We start from the raw sequence: 24696 nt of genomic DNA, 5'->3' as shown, positions 1-24696 counted from the left end.
CGGGCTGTCACAGCTGCTCAGGACGGCCCAGGGCTGGACCACACGAGGGGCCTGTGGCTTTGTCCGCAGGTCGGCCCAGGCCGCTCTGAACTCACATGGCCAAGGAGAAGGTGGCACGAGTGAGAGGACGGCTCACCCGTGGTCCGGGTGAAGTTTGCACAAACAAAATGATCCGCGGAGAGGAGCCTCCCTCTGCACTTATGGCCATCACGAACGGACAGGCCTGGGCAAGCCTGCTTCACCAGCCGGGTCCTGACTTTCGTCCATGGTTGGTTTACACAAGGTTATGAGCAGCCACTGCACCTCTACCTGGGCACGCGCTCAGCCCCACTGCAGCTTCTGTGTAGGCAACAGCGGACTGGCACAGCAGGGCACCCTGCCTCTGACCCGCCGTGACCCCTGTGCATGGCACTCACGTTTGCTGTCACTTGCGGGCATTTCTGTGTGCTCAGCTCTGCTGATTTCTGCTCACACTAACTGGGCACCTGACAACGGCTCACACCTCCATGCTTAGGAGGTCAGTCCTCAGTGGTGTCCGAGGGCTGCCCCTTCACGACTGTGCACAACGACCTTACAGTGTCCCAGGGGTCCCTTCCTCCTACACCCTGCAGGTTAGGGAGACGTGTCTTGGTTGACTTTAGAAATGCTTCTTGCAGAAGGAGCCAGTTGCAGGACAGGTGAGCTAGGGGAGGAGCTGTGGTTCTCAAATGAGAATTTGCCTTCTGAGGATGGGCCTGTTGAGGAACGCGTGGCACTGGGCTCTGGGTCTGTAAAGCCTGAATCTGTGCACGGGGTCTGCGCGGAGCCTGTGCTGGCCATCCTCCAGGCAGATGGGGCGCGAGGCAGTGGATTTGGAGAACAAGCCCTCTACTTACCTTCGATGAGAAGCGTAGTTGCCAGTAATGTGCCCAGAGCCATCACAGCCAGGGGTGGGACATCTGCAATTAAAAATACAAATGGTACAATTTACTTGAAATAAAGAAAATTCTGTGGATAATAAGCTTTCTTATTTACCCAGAACACTCTCTGTAATGCTAACCTCCCTGCATAGAAGCCCTGGAATCGGCCTGCAAGCTCCCTGCCCCGCGTGGAGGTGCGCTGTTACCTCCACCAGGTGCAGACCTGATGACCCGCCTCCCTCCTGGTACAATGAACTTTCAGAAGGATCATGAATTTCAGGAACTTCCCAGGATTCAGAAATCTCTGTGCACCCTCGGTCCCGAGGCGATTTACTCCGAGTCCCTCTGCCTCCCAGGCCCGCCTGTCCTGACCCTTTTCACTGCCTGGAGTTGCGTGCAGCTCAGTTGCAGCAGGGTCTGTCGCCATACCAGGCCACACATGCAGTAAGGCCGGTGCTCGGGAGGATGCCCACGGAGGCCGAAGGGGCCGGTCCTCATCTGAACTGCAAACACCAGCATTACAAGGGGCTCCTTCTTCACAGCCCGGCCAGCTGGTCAGCCCTCGATTCCAGTGTGGGCTGCACCTGTCCCTTGGCGCTGGGAATCAGGTCAATAAGCCTTCAGACCGCCACCGGGCCCTTGGGAGGTTTGATGTACCTCAGACTTGAGGAGAGCATGGACGTCTCTCCCTCAGCCAGGCCGACAGCTGAGATACTTAGTTTACAGGACCTCTCACCCTCTGCTGAGCCAACCCTGGCCCGCAGTGCCCTCGTGCTGATGGGAGGGATGGTGCCTAGTTTTATGACAGTGGCCTCTGTGTCACTTCTTACATGTACCATCTCAAGAGTGACCAGGTAACACCCATAGATGTGTTCACTGTGAGCTATTTCTGCTGTATTGTGCCCACTAGGAATGTAAGATTTAAGGACAAGAATTTAAGAATAAATTCTTCCTTTCCACTAAATTTGTAACTCTTGAAAAGCAATGAGGATAAAGTGACTTCACAGCTATAATACCCTACACCTTGTGTGACATGCTCAGCACAGCTGGTGCCCCCATCCCTGCTCAGTGAGCGCAGGGACTGGACTCCTGGCAAGGACAATCCCAAATCCCAAGTACTTGGTAAGTGGATGCTGCTTCTGAGAGATGTCCACTCACTTTCCATTCAGAAGGTCACCCTGGATATTGGGTGTTGAGACCAGGCCAGCAAAGGCCTGGCTGACGGATAGACCTCCTCAGGGTCAGAGGCGGGTGCCCAGAGGCAGAGCATGGGCAAGAAGCTGCACTATTCTTGTGTAGGGATGACATAGATTGACACTTGGATGTGTGAAAGAGGTTTGGTATCTAGAAATTGTCTAATTCTCGTTGAGTCCTAAGGAAGGGCACCTAATTCTAGATCTCAGGGTACAGAAATTGATACTTGCTGGGTCCCATTAAAGGTGAGACCCCGTGTGAAGGAGTGAAGAGGCGGCCAGTGTGTGGAAGAGGGGTCAGCCCTTCAGGATGCGAGCTGCGGGCAGAACAATGAGGCGTTTTAAGCAGGATGCACGTGTCAAGAACGACCCCAGATCAGGTTGTCGACCTGATTTTGGTGGAAGTCACAGCTGTTTATGTGCATTTCCATTTTAATCACAAAGCTATTCTGTCAGTTGCTCAGTAATTATTTTCTAAATAATCACTTTGATGATGGAACTTCGCTCGCTGATACCCCAAATGGCACCTCATGTGGATAGACCCCAAGCCTGCAATACTCACAGAGGGAGGAAAATTTGAAAGCTATAAAAATCATTCCAAGAGCAGCTGATCTTCATGCACGTTTCTGTTTAGAAAATGTATCAAGAAACAGAAATGTTTCCTACCAGCCAATAATACACACTTAGCTTTGCTTTATTGCTCAAAAGGAAAAAGAAATTCTTAAAGTCTTCCTAATTTAAGCACTTAGTGCAAATTTATTTAAAGTCAATTCATTTTAATGTGAACAGAAATTTTTTCATATGCCTTTTTTTGGTGGGGGCAGGAGAAGGCTGACATACTCTGTTCAAATTTAAAGTGAGGCATTGTTCCCCCAAAATGCAAATGAAAATCAGGTTTTACTAAGTATAAAAAAAGATAAAGATTTTTGGAGTAGTTATTGTGTGTTTAAGCCATTTACAGATGCATGGTCTGATTAAAAAAGAGGTATTTAAAATGTCCTTTATCACCATGAAAATGAACAAACAGGATACTGATTTGGCTCATTTTCAGAGCTTTTATTGTGTTGGGAAAGAAAAAGAAAAAGCATCCCCAGGAGGCTTTGCTTTCTTAAGAGGTCTGTTTTTATATTCAGGGTTTCAAGTCTGGCGAGTGGGGTTGAATCCCAGGCCTGCCACTTGCTGGCTGCATGGATGTGGGGAAATCCTTAAACCTGCCAAGGTTCATACTTGCCCCCTGGGTGCTGCCCGCTGCCGGTCTGTGAAGAGGATCAAGTCGGGGGAGGCCGCAGAGGGCCTGCTCTGGGCCGACCCCACCCGGCTTATGCGGAACATGCTCAGCCTCTGGGCTCCCAGCGCCCCCACTGGGGCTTGGGTGTCTGGAGGGCACCCACTGCCTTCCACCGTCAGACCCCCACATAGCTGGCTCCCGGTTTCCGAGGGGTGGTAATCCGGCTTCCTCGTCTGTAGGTGGTGCTCTGGGATCACCTAAGGCAGCCCAGGGTGGTTTCTCAGCTATTCTTTCTTCTGTCAGCTGTAGGGATTCTTTTTATGTTACTGCTTGAGACTTAAGGCTTTTTTAAACTCTCACATTTGCATACAAATTTCCTAGCTTTAAGAACCTCCACATTCAAAACTACAATTTTCTCAAGTCAGTGAACGTGGAAGTTGTGCTTCCCCTGACAAAAGGGGTCTTTGCTTCTCAGGTGGAGCCCCGGGTAATGGGGAGGCATCAGGTCCAGGCACAAAACCGTGATCGGCATCTGTCACGGAACAGGGCATCTTCCCCACGCAGGGAGGCCCGAGGGGATCACTGAAATCCCCCGTGGACAGAATCAGGAAGCAGCACGTGCCACACAGCGTGGGGTTTGAAATGGCGGAAGAGAGGGACTGGGTTTCCATGGAAACTCCCTGTAAGGCCTCCCAGGTTCCCAGCACTGAAGGGCGGCAGCCCAGGGAAGACACCACAACTTGACAGCGTCTTTCCTGGAGGCCGGCAAAGGCACCAGGTCTATTTTAAGCTCCTGTGGCGAGGGATGTGACGTTGTGTCAAATAAAACACTTCAGCGTATATGTCTCCTCTCCCACTGCAAGGTGCTGATGGTAACGATAGTCTGGCAAAGCCAGTGGTGAATAAAATAGTCCCAGAATCTCTACTCGACAAGGATACATTCAAGACAAAACGTCCGTGATGCCTGTGCCAGATCTACGGTCTTGTATTTACCTTGGGGCTTAAGTAATGTCCAGAGAAAACAATTTTGCAGACTACATGGTATTATCTGGCTGGAAAAATCGGTCTGGTATAGGCACCTAAGAATGGCGATGGAAAAATCATGAAACGTTTTAAAAAGTGTTTACATATCACCGAATCCAGGAAGAATCTAAAAAAAAAAAAATCAGGACCGCTCACAAACTTTTGGGATTTCTGACTTCCTGGAACGAGCCCTTCTCAAGTAGGGAAAACCTAGGTTTCTGTTGCTTCTGCAGATTCAAGATATAAAACAGATTCTGATAGAAGATATCACCACTAACAGCAAAAAAGACCTTTAATGTCCATACCTTAAAATATGCAGCCATGAAAATCACTGGCTTTTGCAGTGGCACACACCACAAACGTGCATCTCCTGTCTGCCTCTGGTCTGTCCTTGAGCAGGTCACCCACCACTGTGTGGCTTCCTCCCACTTACAAAACCACAGCACAAAACAGGCTAAGAAAGTAGAAATTGGTAAACTACGGACTGAACTAGGACTGTGATTTAATTATTCACAAGAAAGTCTTCAAAGTGCCTCCTCTATGTTCTATAACCCCCCTCCTTGGAAAACAAAGATGAGGGCTTGATAAATAGTTTGTTTAAGACAGACATTTAAAACGTGCCTCTCTGTTTTGCTAGGGATGCCCTCTAGTTGTGAGCGTGCACATTGAAGGCATTTTCCACGTGTGGGGAGCCCACAGTGCATCAACCCCGCTATGGATACGACAGCAAATGCCTGAGTCCCAGACAGGCTTGACCTTCATGGACATAGTTCTTAGGGACCGTAGGGTGCTGCCGATGTCCCCTGTGGGTGCAGTGCGAACACCCAGAGTCAGTTTGGGTCTGCGTCTATCTGGGGAATGGCCTGGCACTGCCCACAAGAGGCCATGTTCTCTGGGAGCACTACCCACCCATGAGCCCTGATCTCTGCCCGAGCCTGGCACAGCTGCTGGGACCTGAGCAGCCCTTCACCCCCAATCAACTCAGCAGAAATGTGTTTGGAAGAGGCTCATGACCTCTCATCTTGACAGGTCAGCTGCTTATTTTTGGAAGTCTTATAAAGGCTGAAATACAGCCAAGCCGGCTTGACTTGTCCGAGCGGCTGACCTCAGCACCCGCGGGCCGTGCCAGCACGACCTGATTCTGAGCGCCGTGGCCGGAGCAGAGGCCTGCCTACAGACCCTGCGGAATAAGCGTATGTAATGTCAGCCTGTTGCACTCTGAGTTCTTTGAAAAGTTTCATGGGAAGCTCTTTACATGTCTCTTTTCTTCCTCTTTTCCATGGCAACTCTATCAAAGGACTTAACCAATAAAACACGAAATATGAAAAAAAAGTATTTTTTTTCTTATGGCCCTCAATTTTAAAAGAAATCATGAAAATGTAAAATTAGGCCTTGTCTAGAGTAGCAAACTGTATTTGCAAGCTGGGATGATTCAGGCCACATATATAAAAGCCTTTCCCCATTTATATAAAATGTTCAATTCAAAATACGTTTTTTTGCCTGAGTACATATAGCTCTAAAAATATGTTCATTTAGATTTTTTGTCATATAAATGGAAAACAAGAAATGCCGAGGAGTGCAAAATGAAGATTTTTTAGGTGGAAAGATAATACATATGGATTCTTCCACTATATCCCTGCAATATTCTCCCCAAACAGGGAGAAACAGATCACATGACAATATACATCACTACTGTCCAGTTCCTTACATACATTACCTGAAACTCAAGGAAACACAAACCTCGCAAATCGCTTCTCAGTTTATAAGACATTCAATAATTTTTTTCATTTTAAAAATCCCACTAAGTGTGGGTATTTTGAGTTTTCGGCCCGTCAGGGGAGCTCAGGGGGGAAGCCCTGCCTGCCTCCCGCCAGTTGCAGAAACAGCCCAGCCTCAGCTGCGTGGTCCAGGCATTGAGCCCTGGACGGGTGCAGCTTGGGTGGAGCTGTGTTGCCCGTGCCTCCGTGCCCGCCTGCCGGGGCGCTAGCCAGGCAGCCTCCCTGTGCTGAGCCCCCAAGCGCCCACCCCCAAGGGAACAGTTCTTGGAGGGGGGGGGCCTTTGGGGATTTGCCTCCCACTTTTGCCTCCAGCACCCCCGGGAGCCCTTCCCGTTCTCTTGTCTCCTTGAGAGAGGACAGAGGTTTCACACATGGTGTGCAGGATACCCCAGAGTGTGAAGACCCACACCTCCCAAAAGGCCAAGTCAGCCCGTCAACACTAGTGGAAGGACTGACCTTCCGATGTGCATCACGTGTAAACAAAAGACACCCTTTTCTCTGGGTCCAAGCACTTTTCTTTTTAAATCACACTCAAAACCAAACAAATAAATGGAACAGAATTTTAAAAGTACTCTTAATGTGATTAAAAAAAACCTTTCATTTTGAGGATTCAGATAAGGTAATATTTCAGACTAGCTTAGGTCTCAGGTTTCTACAGAAGTGGCCATATGACCAGGCAGACAGATGTCAAAGCCCTGGCTCTCTGGAGCTGATGGCCAGGGACTGGGTGGGTGGATGAGCTTCCCGGTGCCTGGAGGCCCAGTGACCACCTGTCCTTCCCCCAACTCAGGTGTCCAGGTGTCTTTGGGGGGTGTGTGCTGGCCTGGCTTCCACTGTCAGTACTGGACAGTGAGGGCTCTGAGGTGCTGCCCCAAGCAGATGGGTGAAGCCTGGCCTGCTCCTGCCCTCCCTCAGTCCCTCGACTAGCAGGCTTGGCCATTTGGGGAGCACCTGGGGACCACACATCTGTCCACTGTTCATGCTGCATGCAAGTCTTAGATTCTTTCAAACATGCAGCCTACAAATCAGAACCCACATGGCCCTGTGTGGATCATGCAGCCTGGATGCCAGGTGGGAGCCCAACCCGGGCCCTTGTCACCCCATTGAACTGTTGCCCAGGCCTGTCTAGGAAAATGCTGCTGTCCGCTGCGGCCGCACGTACCTAGCACATCCCGGCGTCCCACTCACTTAGCGGCGGTCCGTGGGGACTGCTGCCGGAGCACATGCACGTCCAGCAGCAGTGGTGGCTAAGCAAGACACCGGGTGGCCAGAGCCACGAGTGGGGTTGGACTCGAAGGACGCATGCAAAGAAAAACACACAGAAGGTGACCAGTGTGGCCGGCACAAGGCAGCAGACACCCCCGCAGACCTGTCCTCATGGGATCGCCTACACCGGGGCGGTGGGGGCTGCACACTGAGCATGCAGGGCCATGGGCCGGGTGTGGGGCTGGGGCAAGAGGCCGTACTCACCTGGGGCTGGTCAACTCGAGCGTGAGGCAGCCAGGGCCATGTGCACGTGCATTAGGGCAGGCCACTGGGACCTGCCCGTGTGCCCTGGTGGGGTCCGTGCTGGCCGTGGGCCAGGGCCGGGATGTACAGGGAGCCCGGTACCCCTGACCTCCCCCACGCGCCCCTGCTCACAGTGAGGCGGCACTGGGGACACCACTGGGGTGATGCGTGGGGTGCTGACCTTGTTGGAGGCCATCAAGTAGGGTGGTAGGCTGGCCTGATAGCACTGTGAACCCAGGCCATCCACCCCACCCTCCATGTCGCAGGCACACGTGCACAGGCAACACCCCACACCTCATACCCGGGGCAGGGACAGGGGCGCCCGGGGCAGGCCCTGTACCGCTGCTCAGGTCAGGATGCCGAGGCCTGCATCCCTGCCAGGCCAGGGCAGGCTTCCTGCTGGGGCCTCGGAGTCCACATGGCTGGTGACTCGGAGGTGGAAAGCCAGTGACAGTGTGACACCGCTTCCACTTCTCTGCTGTGGACAGTTTGACCTTTCAGTCAACAAAGAAGGTTTGTTTGATCTGAAGGCAGCCCAGTATCCCAAGCTCATCGCCCTTGGTGAGCGTCGGGAGGCAGGTGTCCCAGGACAGGAGGAGGGACGCCTGTTGGGCTGAAATCTTACCCCTATTGTAATGTTCCTTTGATTTCCTTCTTCTACATGTGTCACACTGGGGGATCTTTTATTTTTTGAACCTGCTTTTTTTCTTAAGGAGAAAGTGTTTTTAATTCCAATCAAGACAAATGACAAGACTCCGGGCTCCCTGTGCAGGCCCGCGGCCCTGGCGTCCTGACTCCCCGTGCCCGGGGCCTCTGGTCATCCTCTGGGCCCGCCTTGCCCACGGCACCCCTGAGTGCTCACCGTCACGGACCCCCTGTCATCACGTCCCCCTGCTTATCACCGCCCTCTTGTCTATCAAGTATCTTGCAGAGGGTGTTCTCCTCCGTCAGTCACTCTTTTAAAAAATGCAGTTCCAGCACCTTCTCCCTCGTCCCATGGAATCTGCCTTTTCCCCTGGTTTTACCTCATGTTCTTCTTATCAAAATTACAAATGATTTCAGAGACTCTTAGTTCTGAAGACTCCCAGTCTCACAAGGAGCAGCAGCCGAGGTCCCGACAGAGCCCACCCCCTTCTCGCCTGGCACGGGCTGGTCCCACCAGACCCTTTAAAGTGTCCCTGGTCATCAGTGTTTCCTGCCCTGGACTCTGCCGGGGGGCCCATCTCCCAGGAGTCCGGAAACCCACCTGTTCCTGTTCACAGTCTGTGTTCACGGCGGTGAGGTGGGGGCAGTGAAGGAGGCGGCAGGGGGCAGGAAGGGCTCTGCATCAGGGTGCAGCCACGGGGCTCCCGACGTCACACCACACTGACTGCCACGACTTCCCCCGATTACGAGGGGACTGATGGGAGCACCCCCCTGATGGGGGGGAAATCTGCATAGGTACCCACGGGTTTGCATGTGCTGCCCACGGGCTGGGTCTCTGCTCCACTGGGGAAGACTCAGCCGGATGTCCCGGGAAGAGTCAGGGGGCAGCTGAGCAGGGTGGGGAGAGGGCCTGGGACCACAGCCGCCCGACAGAAGAGCCTCAGCGTGTGGAGCCTGCACCCAGGGCGATGCTCACACTGACTGGGTGACCTGGCCTGGAGCCCGGAGGCTGGCACAGACACGGGCCACCTCTACATGCCGTGGATGTCCGGATGTGTCTGCGGGGGGCACCTGCTAACGAGGGAGCCTGCCCTAGGGCGCCGACCTCCCTGGCCTCTGAAAGAGAAGCAGTGACAGCTCCGGCCCAAGGCGCACCGCTTTGTGCGGGAAGGCTGGCATGAAGGTGGCGGGAGAGCCTAGGATGGGGCGGGGTGCCCTGCTGGCAACCCCCCTTTCCTGGGGCCGTGGAGATCACGAGCAGAGGACACAGCTCGGTCTACATGGGCCTCTCCATGTGGACTTCTTTCAAAGAGAAGCTGAGGAGCAACAGAGGGAATGAAGAAAGGAAGGTGCTCAGGAGACAGAGGGTGGCTGCACCGGCCGGGTGGCGGGAAGTGCTGCAAAGAGCTGTGGGCGCCAGACGGGGTTGCCGGGACGTGGGTGCCAGGGACACATGTGGTCGTTTGATTAACTTTCTCTGGTAGGAAGAGACCCTCGGACTCGCACAACAGACGAGCCCCTGCCTGGAGCACCTCCCTGCACCCAGGCTCTGGGCACATTCCAGCTATATTGCAAGGGTGGCCGCGGGCAAACGGATGAACCACGTCACTTGAGAAAGATGAACGAAGCACTTGGGTTTCAGCCTAGAGGAGAGGAGATGCCAGGAAACAGTCCTTTCCCAGAGAAGACGCCTCACTCCCAGCATCCACGCGGGTCCGCCCAGGGCACGTGCTGCAGGCCGAGGAGAGCACAGGTGTGGCGGGGTCCAGAACCAGCCGGCTGACCCCAGGAGCATGGGGATCGCAGGACAGGCTTGGCTGGGGCCCACTTGTGGCCGCCCTAAGAGCCTCCTGGCTGAGGGCCAAGGCTTGGGGTGGCCCCGGGGACAGCAAGTGCCCGCCTCTCTGGGGAACAGAGATGCCCCTCCAGGGGGCTCCGGGTGAGTGCTCCTGGGAGGGCCTTTCCCCAGGGGGTGGAGGGCAGGGCTCCCCACAGGACTGGCTGCAGGCCTTCAGGAAAGCCCCACCTCGGGGTCACAGACTCGCGTGTGCCTTCTCCACCCTCTGCTTCCTCCAGTCGGGTTCTCACCACCAAGGAGTGTCCTCCCTCAAACACGCCCTGTGCCTTGGCCTCCCCCTGCTGCCCCTCCAGCCTCCAGACCCCACAGGCCTGGCCAGCAGCCCTCCCTGAAACCCCAACACCATCCCTTTCTGCCCCCAGCTTGACACTTGGAATGTGGTATTTCTTCCATCTCTGTGTCCCCAGCTCATGGAAATGTAGCCTCTGGAGCTGGGCCTGGGCAGTGTGGCAGCCAGTGCCCACGCTGGCCTGCCTGTGGCTCCTGTCTGCTGGCACAGATGGAGGCAGGGGTGGTTGGTAGGAAGTATCTTCTGTGCAGCCAGGGCCTCGGTAGGTGCTTCATGAGTTGCTGAGGTGTCTTTAGGTTTCCTGGTTAGCAGACAAGGTTCCAGGAGTCACAGAAACGGAGTGGGTCCCTGGCAGGTGTGAGCCCGTGTTGGGGAGGCATGTGAGCACTCGTTAGGGTGCCTTTGTGTGGGGGGCTGGGGCACTGGGACTCCTGCTTGAGCAGGTGCAGCCGAGGCTCCGCACCCACAAGCCCTCCTCCCCATCCGACAGGAAGCACCCTGGGCTGGACCAGAGCCCTGCCTGTGACCTCAGCCTCGATCCCCAAAATAGGGCACAGATGCCCCCCAGCACCCATGTGCCTTAAGGGTCAGGCGTGCAGCCCTGCAGCAGTACCATCCCAGCTCTTTCCTCTTGCAGGCGGACTAGGTTCCGGGGCTCCGCCCTTCCCATGGCTGCTGACCCTCCTCTCAGTGGGGGGGAGCGGGTGCCTTCATGGAGCCCAGGGAACGTCCCTGGGGCGGCCAGAGTGCCGAGCTCTGCAGGACGGTGGACGAGAACGGGTGCAGGTCTGAACGCCACCCTGCATGAGGCAGCCGGAGGGAGCACCAGCTGTGCCCTGGGCCGTGAGTCCAGCCGCGGAAGTTCCGATTGCTCATGCTCTCCATCGCATCCCGGGAGCTGGATTCTGCCCCACCTCACAGGAGAAACAGGCACAGAGATGCCCGGGCCCAAGGGCAGCGGCTGGAGCCGCCTGGGGCAGGCGCTTATAGGAGCGTGGTGCCTGGTGCCGCCCGAGAAGCCAGAAAGGAGATGTCTGTGGGAAGGGCAGGCTGTGGTAAGCATCCAGGAGGAGTGTGGGGTGCGGGAGTGGGCATGTTCATGGACAAGGTGCCCTCAGACTGGGAGCTTCGTGGGTGCTGCAGGAGGGCACCCAGCAGACGCGTCTGGGGTGACACGGGCGCCTGAAGCCCTGGGCCAGGGAGCCATGGCTCACAGTGAATACCGAGCAGAAGCCGGGAGATTGTGCCTGGCCCATGGGCACATCACTGGCCGAGAGGGAGGCATGGCAGACGGCGCTCACCAGACTTCAGGCAGGCGGGCAGACAGTCCCGCGGAGGGGGCCTGGTGCTGGTGGGAAGGGGGCTCTGCAGCAGCCCTGGGAGGCCTACGCCTGGCTCACAAGAGCCTCCGGGCCTGAGTTCTGTTCTGCTGTTCCCCCACCCTTGGAGGTTTGGTCTAACGCGTCAGGTTCTCCAGGCCTAACCACCAGCTAGGACAGAGTGCTTGTCCCTGGGGGCATGGCCAGCCGCCCAGTGCAGCGCTGCCAGGAGACCAGGCGGAGCAGTCGGTGAATGGTGGAGGCCAGGCTGTGAGCGTGGCACCTGGAGATCGGGTCTGAGGTCACCCGCCGCCCTGGCACATTCCTGCTGATTCCCAGGCAGTGGCGCCGGGCTGTCCTGCTGGGATGCGCTCGCCAGTGAGGTGCATCGTTTCAGGCCCTTCTTTTCACCATGAAGTGTCCGGCTCTGACAATGGGGTAGGGAAATCTCTGCATGCGACGCGGGGTGGGGGCTGTAGGCACTGACAGCATCTTCATGAAAGGAAAGGGCTTCTCACCTGAGCTTGAAATCACTTAAAAACATGGCTGTTCCAGAGTCTACTCAAAGAAAGCCTCACTTGCATAACCCCAAAGAGGTGTTTCTTAGAGAAAGGATTACACTTAAAAATAATTTTTGTTATGGAAGCTATAAAGGAAGAATAGGAGTGCTTTTCCAGAAAAAGGAAGGAATGACAAAGATAAAGAAGGAAAGGCACGAGGCCTTTGTGATGGGGAAACACCTCAGAGCACTCGGGCTTGCGTTGAGGTTTAATTTTCATGTCTCAAGAGCAGCTGCGTGGGGAGGTGGTCTGGGCGGCAGCCTTTGGCCCGGAAGGCAGGGCCCCTGTGGCTGACCCGGGCAGGGAGGGTGCTCTGCATCCCCTGATGCCCTGCGGCTGGCCTGTGGCTGGGAGGGGGTGCAGGATGGGGAGCGAGTTGCCATGGCAACCTCCTCCCTCAGTCACCATGCAGCGGGTTCCATAATGCACAGAAGTGTAAAAGCCTGGTTCTGAGCGGCCGGAGCTGAGGGGGAGCACGGCCCGAGGTGGGCAGACCCAGTCCTGGGGAGTGCGGGGAGGGCACGGCTCAGCCACGCTGCTCCTCCCCCAGGTGACAGCATTCAGGCAGAGCCAGGAGCCGTGTGCAGACACACTGCAGCCCTCAGAGCCTCCTTCACACATTGAGGTTCTCGGAGCCTCAGGAGCCTAGGGGCTGCCTCGCACCTGGTCCACTGAGGTCTGCCTGTAAGAGTCTGAGCCACACCAACTCAAAAACCAGTTGGCCTTTTTGTGTCCTGAACACTGGTCAGCTTTGTGAGCTGCAACCTTTCCTCTTCATGCTCCAAAGACATGGTACGCACCCATGTGGTTTTGTGCGTGGACCTGTTACAGGACCGCCCTGCCCGTGTCATCCCAAAAACAGGTCCAGGGAGGCGCAGCCTGTGGGAGAGGGCCCAGTGCTGGGAGCCATGCTCTGGGGCTCTGCGTGCCAGCCCCCGGCCCGCTGGCTGTGATAGTGCAGCTCATTCCGCGAGCTGGTGTGTGTGTGCGTGTGGGGTGGAGACGCAGGTCTGTGTCCCACGTCCACTCCCAGCCATAAGGGAGAGCGTCTGCTCTGCGATGTGAGGACCGTGGTGTGGGCACCGGGCTCCTGCTGCTGAGCCCTCCAAGTTAGAGTCCTGAGACTGCGAAGGTGGCCATCCTTCCCCTAGCATTAGAGGCGGTAAGTTCAAGGTTCAGAAAAGCCAAATAACGAGTCCCAGCCGCCCAGCTAATGTGTGGCCAAACCAGGTGTAGGTCAGTTTGCATGAGTCTGGAGCCTGGTTTGCCCTCCCACATGGCCAGGATTTTCACTTCTTACGTCAACTATTGACCTAATGAGCCCCTGAAAGTGCGTCGACGATAAACTGCATCTTTTGCACAGCTGGTGGTTGGCAGGGCTGATGAATCATCCTCGCCTCTTCCCAGACGAGATGTCAGTCACGGAGGCGCCAGTGCCTCCCACTTGGTTATGTCAGCTGCGCAGTGGTTCATAGAAGGACCGAGTCCAGATGATGAGAATTTCTCCATTGACGTCAGTTCACTGCTGTTATTTCCTGGTCCAGAGATGAGGGCATACTCTGCCAGGGGGTGCAGTGAAGCAGCTCATGGCCTCACTCTTTGTCACTTCTTGCAATGGGAATGGACCGATCCAGCCGCTGGTGGGCTTTCCTTGGGGACTGGCCCTTCCCGCCAGGCAGCTCCCTCCACCAGGTTCTACGCAGGCTCTGAGTCATGACATGCTGCCCTCAGGGGGCCCCTTGGGGACAGGGGTCTCGTGGGAGCATGGCCGCTCTGCCAGGCTCCGGGCTGGGCTGCCCCAGGGTCTCCTACCACCCCTTCAGTCTCTCCATGTGTCTCTGGACCAGAGCCCACACTTCAGTGGTAAATGAAGGTGCCCGCATTGCCTCATAGGCCAGCCAAGACCAGCAGGTCATGCCCACCGTGAGCCAGAAGCATCCATCCGGGTGGGATTCCGTAAGAGGGATTCCAAAGAGGTGGGACTTGTCAGAGCCTCCGCACACTAGAGATGCTCACCAATGTCTGTTTGTCCTCTACTTACAGAAGACTGGGTTGAAATCTTGTCTTTGTGAAAAGCAGCTTAGAAATACTAACCGAAGAGCGATACTCATTCTTGGATGCTGGGCTTCTTGGCGCATGGTTGTCGTGTTGGAGTAGTGCCCAGCTGTGGACACCAGGCCCTCAAGCCAGTTTCCCGCTTTGAAGCCACCACTTCTTCTCCGGGGGCCGTGCTGCCCCTTCAGCCCGCCCTCTGCAATAGCTGTCCACTGGTGAAAGGGACACATTCAGCGATTTGAATGCATCTCTAAGACCCCATGAAAGGATAGGAAAGGGGGCCAGAAATGGATATTCCATAGGGATCTGAGAAATCACGAGTACGAGATGGGCTGCTGGCTGCTACTGCGGCCCTGTGCTCCTGGGCACTGTTACCAGGTCTTGCAGTGAAGCCTCTGGAAAACATTCTTATTTTGATGGACTGAGCATCAAATGACCTGTGTCAAAATGGATCCTCCTATATTGTCCTTAAACCCATACGTGGCTGACCACTGAGGTGGCTGGAGATATGGGTGTCACCATGGTGTGTCTGCATGAGGGCCACGGAGGGGACAGGCCAGGCCGACGGGAGCATCTGGACCTGGTCAGCTGCTGAGTCGCTCTATGACTCTGGAAGTCCTTCGGCCTCCCCGCCCCATTTCCCAGCCTGTGGGTCTGGGGTCCCGAGCACCCCTTCTCGGCTGGGCTCTGCGCAGCATGCACACCCTGTGTGGTGCACCCGCCAGCCTGGACAGAGCGCTAGACAGCGCTCTCTCTCAAGGCTGAGAAGCCCTGGGAGGTGGGGGAGGTGCTGCTGTCACTCCTTCCGGAGAGGAACGCTGAAATTCAGACGTTTCACTGACTTGCTGAAGGCCGAGAGGCTAGAGAGAACACGGGACCCAAGAGAAGGCTCTCTGACCCCGGAGGGCCTGGCCTGGCACCCCTGCAGCTGCCCGGCTCAGCCGGGTCTGCCTCCTGCTAGCAGCTCAGAGCCTGACACAGAGAAAATGCCTCAAGAGTGGCAGCAGAGTGCTGTGAGGGCCAGGAGGGCCAGGATGTGAGCGAGGCCTTCCCGAGAGGCCCGGAGCCCCATTACCGAGGTAGGGTGAGCACCACGGCCCCCCCGGAGCCGACAGGTGCGTCGTGCCTGAGGCGCGGAGCCAGGAAGAGCAGAAGGGCTTTGCACGAGAGACAGTGCTTGTGGACACAGTGCAGCGTCCCACCTTGCGCATCATGACTGACAGCCAGTCAGGGTGACCTTGGTACAGCCGCCTGGGTGTGACGGGTCTGCAGCCGGGAGCCCGTGGAGGACAGGCTGCCTGAGGGGCCGGGGCTGGCCTGACGCGCTCGGTGAGCGGAGGAAGGATGAGAGAGGGTTTCTCCGTGCATGGCAGCGCCGTTCTGAGCAGAATAAAAGGTGCCCCGTCCCTATCATGCCCTCACTTTGGAAGAGACGCCACCCAAAAAAGGCAAGAGCAGGAGCAAGAATTCAGGGCGGTTTGAAAAATAACGAAATGAAAGCGAACAGGGCGATCACAATATGCCAGTCAGGAAGAGGGTTTAGAATTCGGAAAGTGGGGAGACGGGTGAAATGAATAAATGGGATTAAGCCTAACGTGAATTTGATGGGCTGACGGGCACTTTTATTTGATTATTTTAAGCCTGATTTGCAAGTCTGATACAAGTATTTTAACTCTGCACCATATTAGACAAGGGAGAGAAGAAGACATATTAGGAAAATGGAATCCTTTTATCTTTGAAATATTTTGATCTTGGTTGTAGGAGTTTCAAATATAAGATCGATTGCCTGCATTCACTGGAAGTGGGTCAGACTTGAGGGGCTGATTCTCTTTGCCATTCTCCCCAGACCTCCTCTCATCAATTCAATCAGCCCACCTCTACTGCACCTCCGCAGGCCAGCCCACCGGGCCCTGTGGGCGGGTCTTTGCCCCTCGGTCTAGGCTCAGACCTCACTCTTCCCTTACCAAATGCTTCTGTCCCTTGTTCTGGGCACAGGTACTCTCCTGGGCACTGTGCTACTCACAATGGACCGTCACATGGCACCACCCTTGCTCTGTTCTGCCAGTGGGATCTGGGGAAGTTAGCACCTGCTGAAGACCACCTGCTGGGCTGGCCGAGCCAGGGTCTGGAGCCAGGGAGCCTGCTTGGTGGTGCGCACGGCTGAGGGCTGCTCTGTGTGCCCGACCCAGAAGACGGGACGACGCCACCTGCATGGCCCAGAGGCTCAGCTCTCGATGCTTCCTGCCTCCTTACGTCGCACTTGTGGGGTCCCAGACATAGTAAATGCAGCTACGTCTTTGCGGAGACTTCCTTAATGCAATCGAAATAGCCTGACTAGATTTTTAAAATAATTTGCTAGAGAAAACAAGTAACAGATTCCAAATACTTACAATGATACATTAAATGGAAATTATTTCTGCTTAGCCTAAAAACGTGCTCCATCTGATATCCCTAGGGAATTAAAAGGCAGAAACAGGCATTTTCAATGGCAAGAGTTCTTGTCATGACAGGAAAGGGAAGAACAGGCATACATGCCTTGGGGAGCAGCCAGGACTTCAAGCCAGAGCAGGGGGGCTCTGCCGGTGGGGTGTGGCTGAAGCAGAGCGGGTCTCCCCTCACACGGGCTTGGTTAACCCACTGAGGGCTGAATACCTCCTGCACCTCAGCACCAGCCTGGGTGCTGTCAGAGAGCCTGTCAGACGCACTGAGCCCCCTTCCAGCAGGTTCCGACCCCCCACATGCGAGACAAGCCAGCAAGAAGGAAGCTGAACACCCTACGTGCTTAGAGAAAACGAGCGAAGGCAGAACACCCTACAAGCAGATGCATATTCCCCAGGAGGTGCTAGGTTGGAGGAGGTGCGTGCACAGCTATTGGGCCTGAGTACCAACTGACAGAGAAGCTCGCAGCCACCTAATATCCTTGCTGCAGTGAATGTCTTGGGCAGGCAGGGTGGGTAGAGGGCGTGGGAGCAGGAAGGTGCTCCAGGAGGAAGTGGCCAGAGCTGTGAAGCCAGAAGGGAGCAGAGCCAGGGAGCCGGCGGCTGCCGGAGAGGAGGGGCCGCCCAGGTGCGAGGGGTGCCGACAGCAGGACACAGCCCGGGTCCTCAAACCGGCAAATTCATTCCCTTCCTGAAGTGGGTGTTAATGTGGAGCATCAGATGTAAGTGGAAAGGTTCAAGTCATCCCTTCTGGTGATCAACTGTCTGGCGTGGGCGGGCGGCTCCCTGCTTGGTGAGGACTACGAGGCCTGAAGGGGTGGAAAGGCGCTTCTTCATCTTTCGATAATTGTGCTCAGATTGGTTATGATTTTCAAGCTCTGCTGACCTGTGGCCACAGAGGCCAGGCCCCTCCGTCTGCTGGAACTGTGTGGCTGCTCCGTGCTGCAAGGGCAGCCTGGGCCCGGGCTTGGGGAAGGCGGAGGGGCAGCTGAGCTTTCTGGGCAATGACCCGCTTTCTGTGTGCAGCCAAGGAGGTGTGTCCTTCCTCTGTCAGTCACTCGGGGTCAGGTGGCCCTGGTCGAGGGTCGCAGCCTGGCTGGAGCCATGCTGTTCCACGCGTGCTGCCCGTTTTCAGCCGTGCCTTCTGGGATAGACTCCGTGTGGAATGCAGCAGACGGCGGAGGCCCACTCTCTCCCTGCGCTCAGGTGATGCCGGAAGGCTCAGCCCCATAGTGCCTCGTTTCTACCTGAGCAACAGTCTCTCCAAACTCGCTTAAACCTTCCAGATGGCCTCACTTCACCGGGTGACCCTGTCCGCCCGCGGTCACCTTGCTGGCCTGCCTGCTGACCCACCGATCTCCCTCACAGGCCCCCCATCAGGCGCATGGCCTCCTCACTCGGCTGTGTCTGACTCATGCACTGACTCAGTCACTCAATGTCTGGGATTCCCAGCAACGTGTGGGGTGCCCCATGGGGGCTGAAGACTCGGCCGTGTCCCCAAGGAGCCTTGGTTCTAGTCCACGGACGGCCTTATCACCACGGCAGGACAGGCCCCCGATCCATAAAACGAAGCCTGCTCCATGGACCGCGCGTGGGACTCCTTACACTGGATCCGGAAACCCAGGCGGAGGCTGACCACCCCTACAGTTGTGCCCCAGCCTGCATGTTCAACTTGATCAAGAGAGGGTCAAGGAAGGTGTTCTCAAGGGAATGTGCCTGCACTGCAAGGGGCTGGGGGAGGAAATAGGCATATTTTGAACAGTTATTTTAAGAATTGGGAAACCTGGATTTAAGGATCTCTTTTGAGTGCTCTTAGGTCTCAAGGTGAAAGTCTGCAAGTCTTATGAGGGTGGCGTGTCCTTCTGATAGAGGCAAAATCAAAGCATTTCTCCCACGAAAAGGCACAGCTCCCAGAGTCCCTCCAGCCCCACACCCCACAGTAGTGTTGGCAGCAACTGGGCGTGAATCTGGTTGCAGGTCCTCGCGGCAGTGAGTCCAAGCAGGCGTGGTCTGACGTTCAGGCTGTCGCCAGCAGCAGTGCACTGAGAGACACCCGTCTGAACTCGGCCTCAGCCCTCTACCAATGTGTCACCTGGGCTGCACCTGGCTGGCCCGGGGAGGGCCCTGCTGCTCCGGGGCACCCGGTGTGCAGGTGTGCTGGTGAAACGCCCACTGGGTGGCTCTCCTGCCCTGTGGGGGGCATGTGGAAGAGAAGCACCCTAGAGGCGTCTCGGGTGCACGTCTTGACTCTGGAGATGTGGCTCTGCCAGAGGCCACGCTGTGGGAACTTGGGGGCTGGCTGCCACCAGTGACGATGGGCTTTAGGCTCCGCCATCCTTACGTGCACTTCCTCATGGTGTGGAGGTGGCGTGCTGCCTCCGGGGTCAGCGGACTTCCAGAGGGAAGACACGTGTGGCTGCCCCTCCGGGGTTTATAAGAGTTCTCATTTCCAGAATGCTGTCGGCTTCTCCTGGGCCTCCCACGAGCCTTAGAGCTGGTGGGCCCCAGGCTGAGCAGTGGGCTGGTCCCAGCGGGGTGGGCACCGTCCCGTGCCTGTCTGTACATGCTCCACCTGAGTTAGCTGGTCCCCAAATGCTCATCCCCGAATGTAGGCAGTGGCCACAGGGACCCCAGCCCCGTGGTCCAACTCCACACTTGTGCAGGCCTCCTCAGCTCCCGTGTACAACCTGTGACACCCCACAGGCTGACCTGACGGGAACATCAACTACACGTCCAGGTGGTGTGCTGGAGCCTCTCCCCAGAACCCGTGCCCTTCAGGAACTGGCAGCTGGGTGCCTTTGGGGTCCCCGCGCCCTCCCATGCAGCCTCCACTGTGTCCTGCAGCGATGCTGGCTGCTGACCTGCATGGTCACATTCTCACCAACACGACTGCCCCCAGGCCTCCCCAGTGGCCCTCCTGTGACTCGCCACCCCTCAAGCTGTCCATGCGGTGACCGGGCATTCTGTGAAACTGTGTCAGGTCTCATCCCCTCCTATGCTGGAATTCCTGCCTGGCCCTGCCGGCCCTTCTGGGGTTTGACTCCTGCTGCTCTGCTTCACGTTCTAGAACCTTCCCCGGCTGCTCCTCTTCTGGCCTCCTTGACCTCCCTCCAAGTGCTCCTGCTGCCTCCCCAGGTGTTGGAGAGACCTGGTCTGCTTGCCGAGTGCGGGGACAAGAGCAGCGAGGGGCCCCCTGCGCCAGGACCCACATGCCGATCACACAGGGCCACAGAGGCCCTCTGCCTACTGTTGATGTAACAGAGCTGTGCATTCCATAAAATAAACTGCATACACTTTACAAAGCATGTTACCACCTGTAGCCCACCTGATCTTAACTCTGCCGGGAGCCTGGCCTTCCCCGCCCAACAGACGAGGGGGTCCTGGGGGCGGTGCACACATCAGCCCCCTGGCTCCCTGGTGCTGGGGGTCGTTGTTGCTATTGTTAAAACGGAAGCTGCAGAAATATTCCCCCACCCCAGATATACTATGCAGCTATTAAAATAAGATTATATAATATACATGATAGGAGAAAGCAGGCTTCAAGATCATAGGTAGTGATTTATTAGAGAGATGAGGTTATAAATACTTTTTCCTTTCCCTACTTTCTCAATTTTTGGGGCTTATTTTAGTTTTATTTCCAAAAGCCATTTAAAAACTTCTTTATCTTAAGAGCACATTCCCGCACTCTTAGATAAGAGGATACACATGTGCCCGAAGTGGATGCATTTATAAGTCATATGTATTTTTATATTAAAAGGATGAAGTACATTATAAAGTGCCATCAGTACTTGGCCACAGGGGGACAAAGTGGAGAGCAGGCACTGAGGAAATGAGAGCAGCTGTTCAAACATCTGAGCTGGACATGAGCAGGGGGGCCACACCACAGGCACAGGGTGTCACAGGAGCACCACATGTCCGTGAGCATGACAGCAAGTGTCCTGAGATTGGAGATTAGCTGAAACAAGTCACCTGCTCGAATCCTAGGATGTGAAGTGCGCATAATAACAGCACCTTCAGGATGAGGCGCTAACGGTGGCTGGGACAAGGGAGGTGCTGAATTTCACCCCGTACAGAGGCTTTTCTCTATGGGTAGGCTGACCGATGCATAAGCAAGCTTGAAAGAGAAATATTAAAGATACTAATGGAAGACAGGCTCCTAACAGCATAAAAGTCTCAAGTCTTCATAATCTATGTGCAATCATAAGCCAGGGGTCTCTCTGTGACGACACCTGCTTAACTGAATTTGAATTTCTGTACAAGTTTGAAAGTCATAAAGCTGAATATATTTAAAAAATAACATCCTGAGCCTCTCCACTCACTGATCTGAATGCAGCCCTCATGGTCCAAACAGTGCGGTTTCCAGGTATCATGCAGGTGTTCTATTCTGAAAACACTTACACAGGGGAATTCATATCATACTTAGTTTTAATCTGTCTACAAACAGCACTAAGTTGAAAAAAGACAGTATATAGAAAAGGATTAACCTATCTGATGACTTAATAATAGAAGGAAAATGTTGAGGACCCAGATGCTAGAGAAACATGAACTCTGCAGCCATAGGAGTAAAATGCTGCTGGAAGCTTCCTGGAAGGTGGTAAGAGGTGTGAGCAGACCAGTGCAGATGAAGCCAGTGCTCTGTGTGGGGTGGCCCGCTGCCCACTGCGGACTTGCACCTGCTCCCTGTGAGTTTTACATTTGAGCTGAGATGATGGGTGCAACTAAAAATCTACTTCTTCAGCCATGGTGGCCTGGAAGCACTCAGTAGGCACAGTGGCCCGTGGCCGCCAAGCTGTGGGTGCTGGTCCAGAGCATGGCCATGTACACCCCCCAGACAGCAGTGGTGGCCAGTCCTGGAGAAGCTCATCGATCCTAGAAGCTACTTGCTCTGAGAGATATTCTTCTTAAAAATAAATCAAGTAAGGGGGATTTCTCATCTCTTTATAGTATTAGGATACTCTCAAGTTCTCCTTGAGGGTAGACAGGGTGCGTCCACTTTAACTGTGGTTAGAGAAAACTAGCGAGCACCTCAGAATGCCGAGGCTGCGACCAAACGGGGGCCTTGTGCAGGGACATGGTTCTGGCTGTAAACATGCTACACAAGAACAGAATAGACGGGATGGGGTCTCCCTGACTTGTCAGCCCCGAAGACCACACGTCAGGGTTCGGAATGAGTGTGTCATTAGGGAGGGCTGCTGCTCACAGGCCTGCTGCCCCCTGGCCTCCCCTGCCTGCTGGCAGCCCTTCTGCACCTCAAAGTCAGCCTTTGCAATCAAGATAGAAACCCAAGGAGAAGAGCTCTGTCTTCTGAAATGCTGGGGAAAGATGCCTCCAAAATCCTTGTCCATAATTTCCCATAGGGAACATCTACTTTAGTTCCAATTGCATTCATTTTGCTCCAGGGAACCATACACTAAAGAAGCGTTTACTGGAATAAAACCTCAGATTCACAACTGAAGTCCAGTGTATCCCTGTCCTTCCCAGCCATGTCCAACAGCAGGGAGGGCCTCATCCCACTCAGTGTCTGGGGGCTGGCACTGGGGCGGAGGTCCCAGGAGACGGTATGGAGGGCCTTTCTCTGAGTCATCCCAGTGGAGCATGGAATGAGATGAAAATGGGACCAGATTCCCAAAATCAGGAGAGACCAGATTTAAACTAGATGCTACCGGTGAAGGTGACTCAAAGACAAGTACCCTGTTCAGTGAAAGAAAACACGCTCTGGCCTTGAATCCTAGCCTGACAACGGAAACCGCAGTCACGAAATACATGTCTACACATAGATGCATGTGCATACATTGGTAACATATGTACATATATATTCAAAATACCTTTAGAACTGAAATACTTAAAATTTTAAGGGAAATGATTTTTCCTTTTGTTCACATGCATCAGATATGATGTATGTTTTATAAAGAAAATGAACAAATACAGAATTTAAAGAAATTAAAGTATGCCAAGAGTAGTTTTTAAATAGTTTGTATAGGATGTATTATTTTACCTCTGATTAGATGATGAGTGATTTTTTACATTTGTTTAGAAACAAGCAGTATCATTCGGTACTTCCTGACGTCTCCACTAAATGTCTCATCATTTCAAACTGGCGAAATAATGCTGAGAAACGTTTCATAAGGAAAATCTTCCTCGCGGTCTTGTTCTTGGTTTAAAATATTCCCCAAGTTTGTCACGATAGGAGCCATAACGATCTCAAAGCCAGTCTTGATTAGGGCCGACACTGCCCGCTAAGCCCCGGGAGGGGCTGTGGGGTCTCGTCTCTGAGTCCAAGCACACCACTGTCAGGGCCACCCACTTTATAAGGGGCTAAGTGGGTGAGCTGTTAAGGTGACAAACCAAGGTGGCCAGGAAGACAGCAGGAATGGCAGGCGGGAGGTAAAATGAAACGTGGACGCCAAGCGAATCTGCCTCTCCTTGATCGGGAGTGTGTGGCTCTCCAGAGTGGGGTGAGCTGGCCCTGTGCTCCTTGCCCACAGGAACCACAGAGGGCCCAGGCCTACGGCTTTCAAAGGAGACTTTATTCTGTGACTTAGCTGATCGAGGACCAGGGAATCGTTCCTACATTCGTCTCGTTTCATATAGTTTTGATGACAATCGATGATAAATATCAAGGAACCACTTAGACACCTTGTTTTCCATGAGCAAGACCAGATTTTCACGCGGTCTCTGAGTCCGTGTCACCAACCCTTCATTTTGCTGGGAGGAGGCCCAGGTAGGCCACGCCGCGTCCCATTCCTGAAACCACATTCCCATCAGAGCCCCTGTGCTGAGCCGCTGGGTGACATGGGCCCCCGGCTGGTGCATGTCTAGCTGACGGTTGCCCTGCCTGCGGTGAGCAAGGGCCGTCCAGGGCGCCGCAGGAGGGACTGCCATCTGGGACTCCAGCCTGGCCTTGGCCGATGCCGGCAGAGAGCACATTACACCTCCCAGGCCCCTGCACGCCCAGCCCTGGCCCTGGGCAGCCGCTTCCCACCGCAACATGTCCCTGTGAGGACGCCCTCTCCCAGCCTCCTGCCCAGGCTCTGGCCACAGGCCTGCAAGTTGGCCCTGACACGTGCTTGCTCTGTACACCACCCCGGGGCCTGCGCTGCACCTCAGGGATGTCCTGGTCGCCCACGCTGAGGCCGGCTCCGTCCATCCTTCCAGAATGGGCCCATACTGCCTGCTGACACTATCCTTTCCCTGAACCCAGCCCCTTAGCTCTGTCCCCTCTGCTCCTGGGCGGCCAAGGACTCTGGGGCTGAACCTTCCCCTTTTCTGCCTTAGAACACTGACCAGGAGCTCCCTGAGGGAGGGATGGGGTCTCTCTCTGGGAACCCATTATAGAGTCTGAAAGTAAATAAATGAATGAATGAAACAGTGTGGTTTCTGGTTTGCCTGAAAATGTCCTCTTGTAGTTTGTGATTCCACCCAGGAGCTCAGGGAGCTCCACGCCGTCCCTGCCTCTCTGAGGGGCAAGGGGTGTGAGCACAGAGGGGTGCAGGGCTGGGGCACCCTTGGGCCGGGCAGCTAGGACATGTGTGTGAACAGATGCATGCACAGCGACTGTAACACACACACAGCACGCACACATCTGGGGATGTCTCGTGACTCCACCCAGGTTCTAGAACAAACTCCAGACTGCCCAGCAAGTGTGACGGCAGCAACCTCTTTCTCTCTACCACTTTTTTTTCTAATTAGAAGGTTTGATGTGGAACCCTCCAAAGCTAGAGGCTCACAGATTTGGAGTAAATGAAAGTTCTTCTTGCAGGGACACCATGAAAAGCAGATACAAACTCATCCAGGAAACATTAACTTTTACATTGTCTCTGAATTTGGGTTAATATTTTCACAAAACTCAAAGATTTAAAAAGAGTGACGGAGTTTTGTGTTGCCATTATTACTGATAACAAT

At 54.8% G+C, this 24696-nt stretch overlaps 1 protein-coding gene across 15 annotated transcripts in view; it reads right to left on the bottom strand.

Annotated features, from left to right (window-relative positions):
• Window positions 1–24696, bottom strand: part of MYT1L (myelin transcription factor 1 like) — a 397051-nt gene that overhangs the window by 27888 nt on the left and 344467 nt on the right. For all 15 annotated transcript variants that reach the window (XM_073217264.1, XM_073217324.1, XM_073217328.1 and 12 more), the window contains one exon: window positions 876–938. In XM_073217264.1, the coding sequence (XP_073073365.1) occupies window positions 876–938 (63 nt within the window). The remainder of the gene's footprint in view (window positions 1–875; window positions 939–24696) is intronic.

Source organism: Manis javanica, chromosome 1 (assembly GCF_040802235.1).
Source record: "Manis javanica isolate MJ-LG chromosome 1, MJ_LKY, whole genome shotgun sequence".
Lineage (NCBI taxonomy): Eukaryota > Metazoa > Chordata > Mammalia > Pholidota > Manidae > Manis > Manis javanica.
The sequence above is the reverse complement of the archived record's forward strand: the minus strand, read 5'-3'. Positions and strand labels throughout refer to the sequence as shown.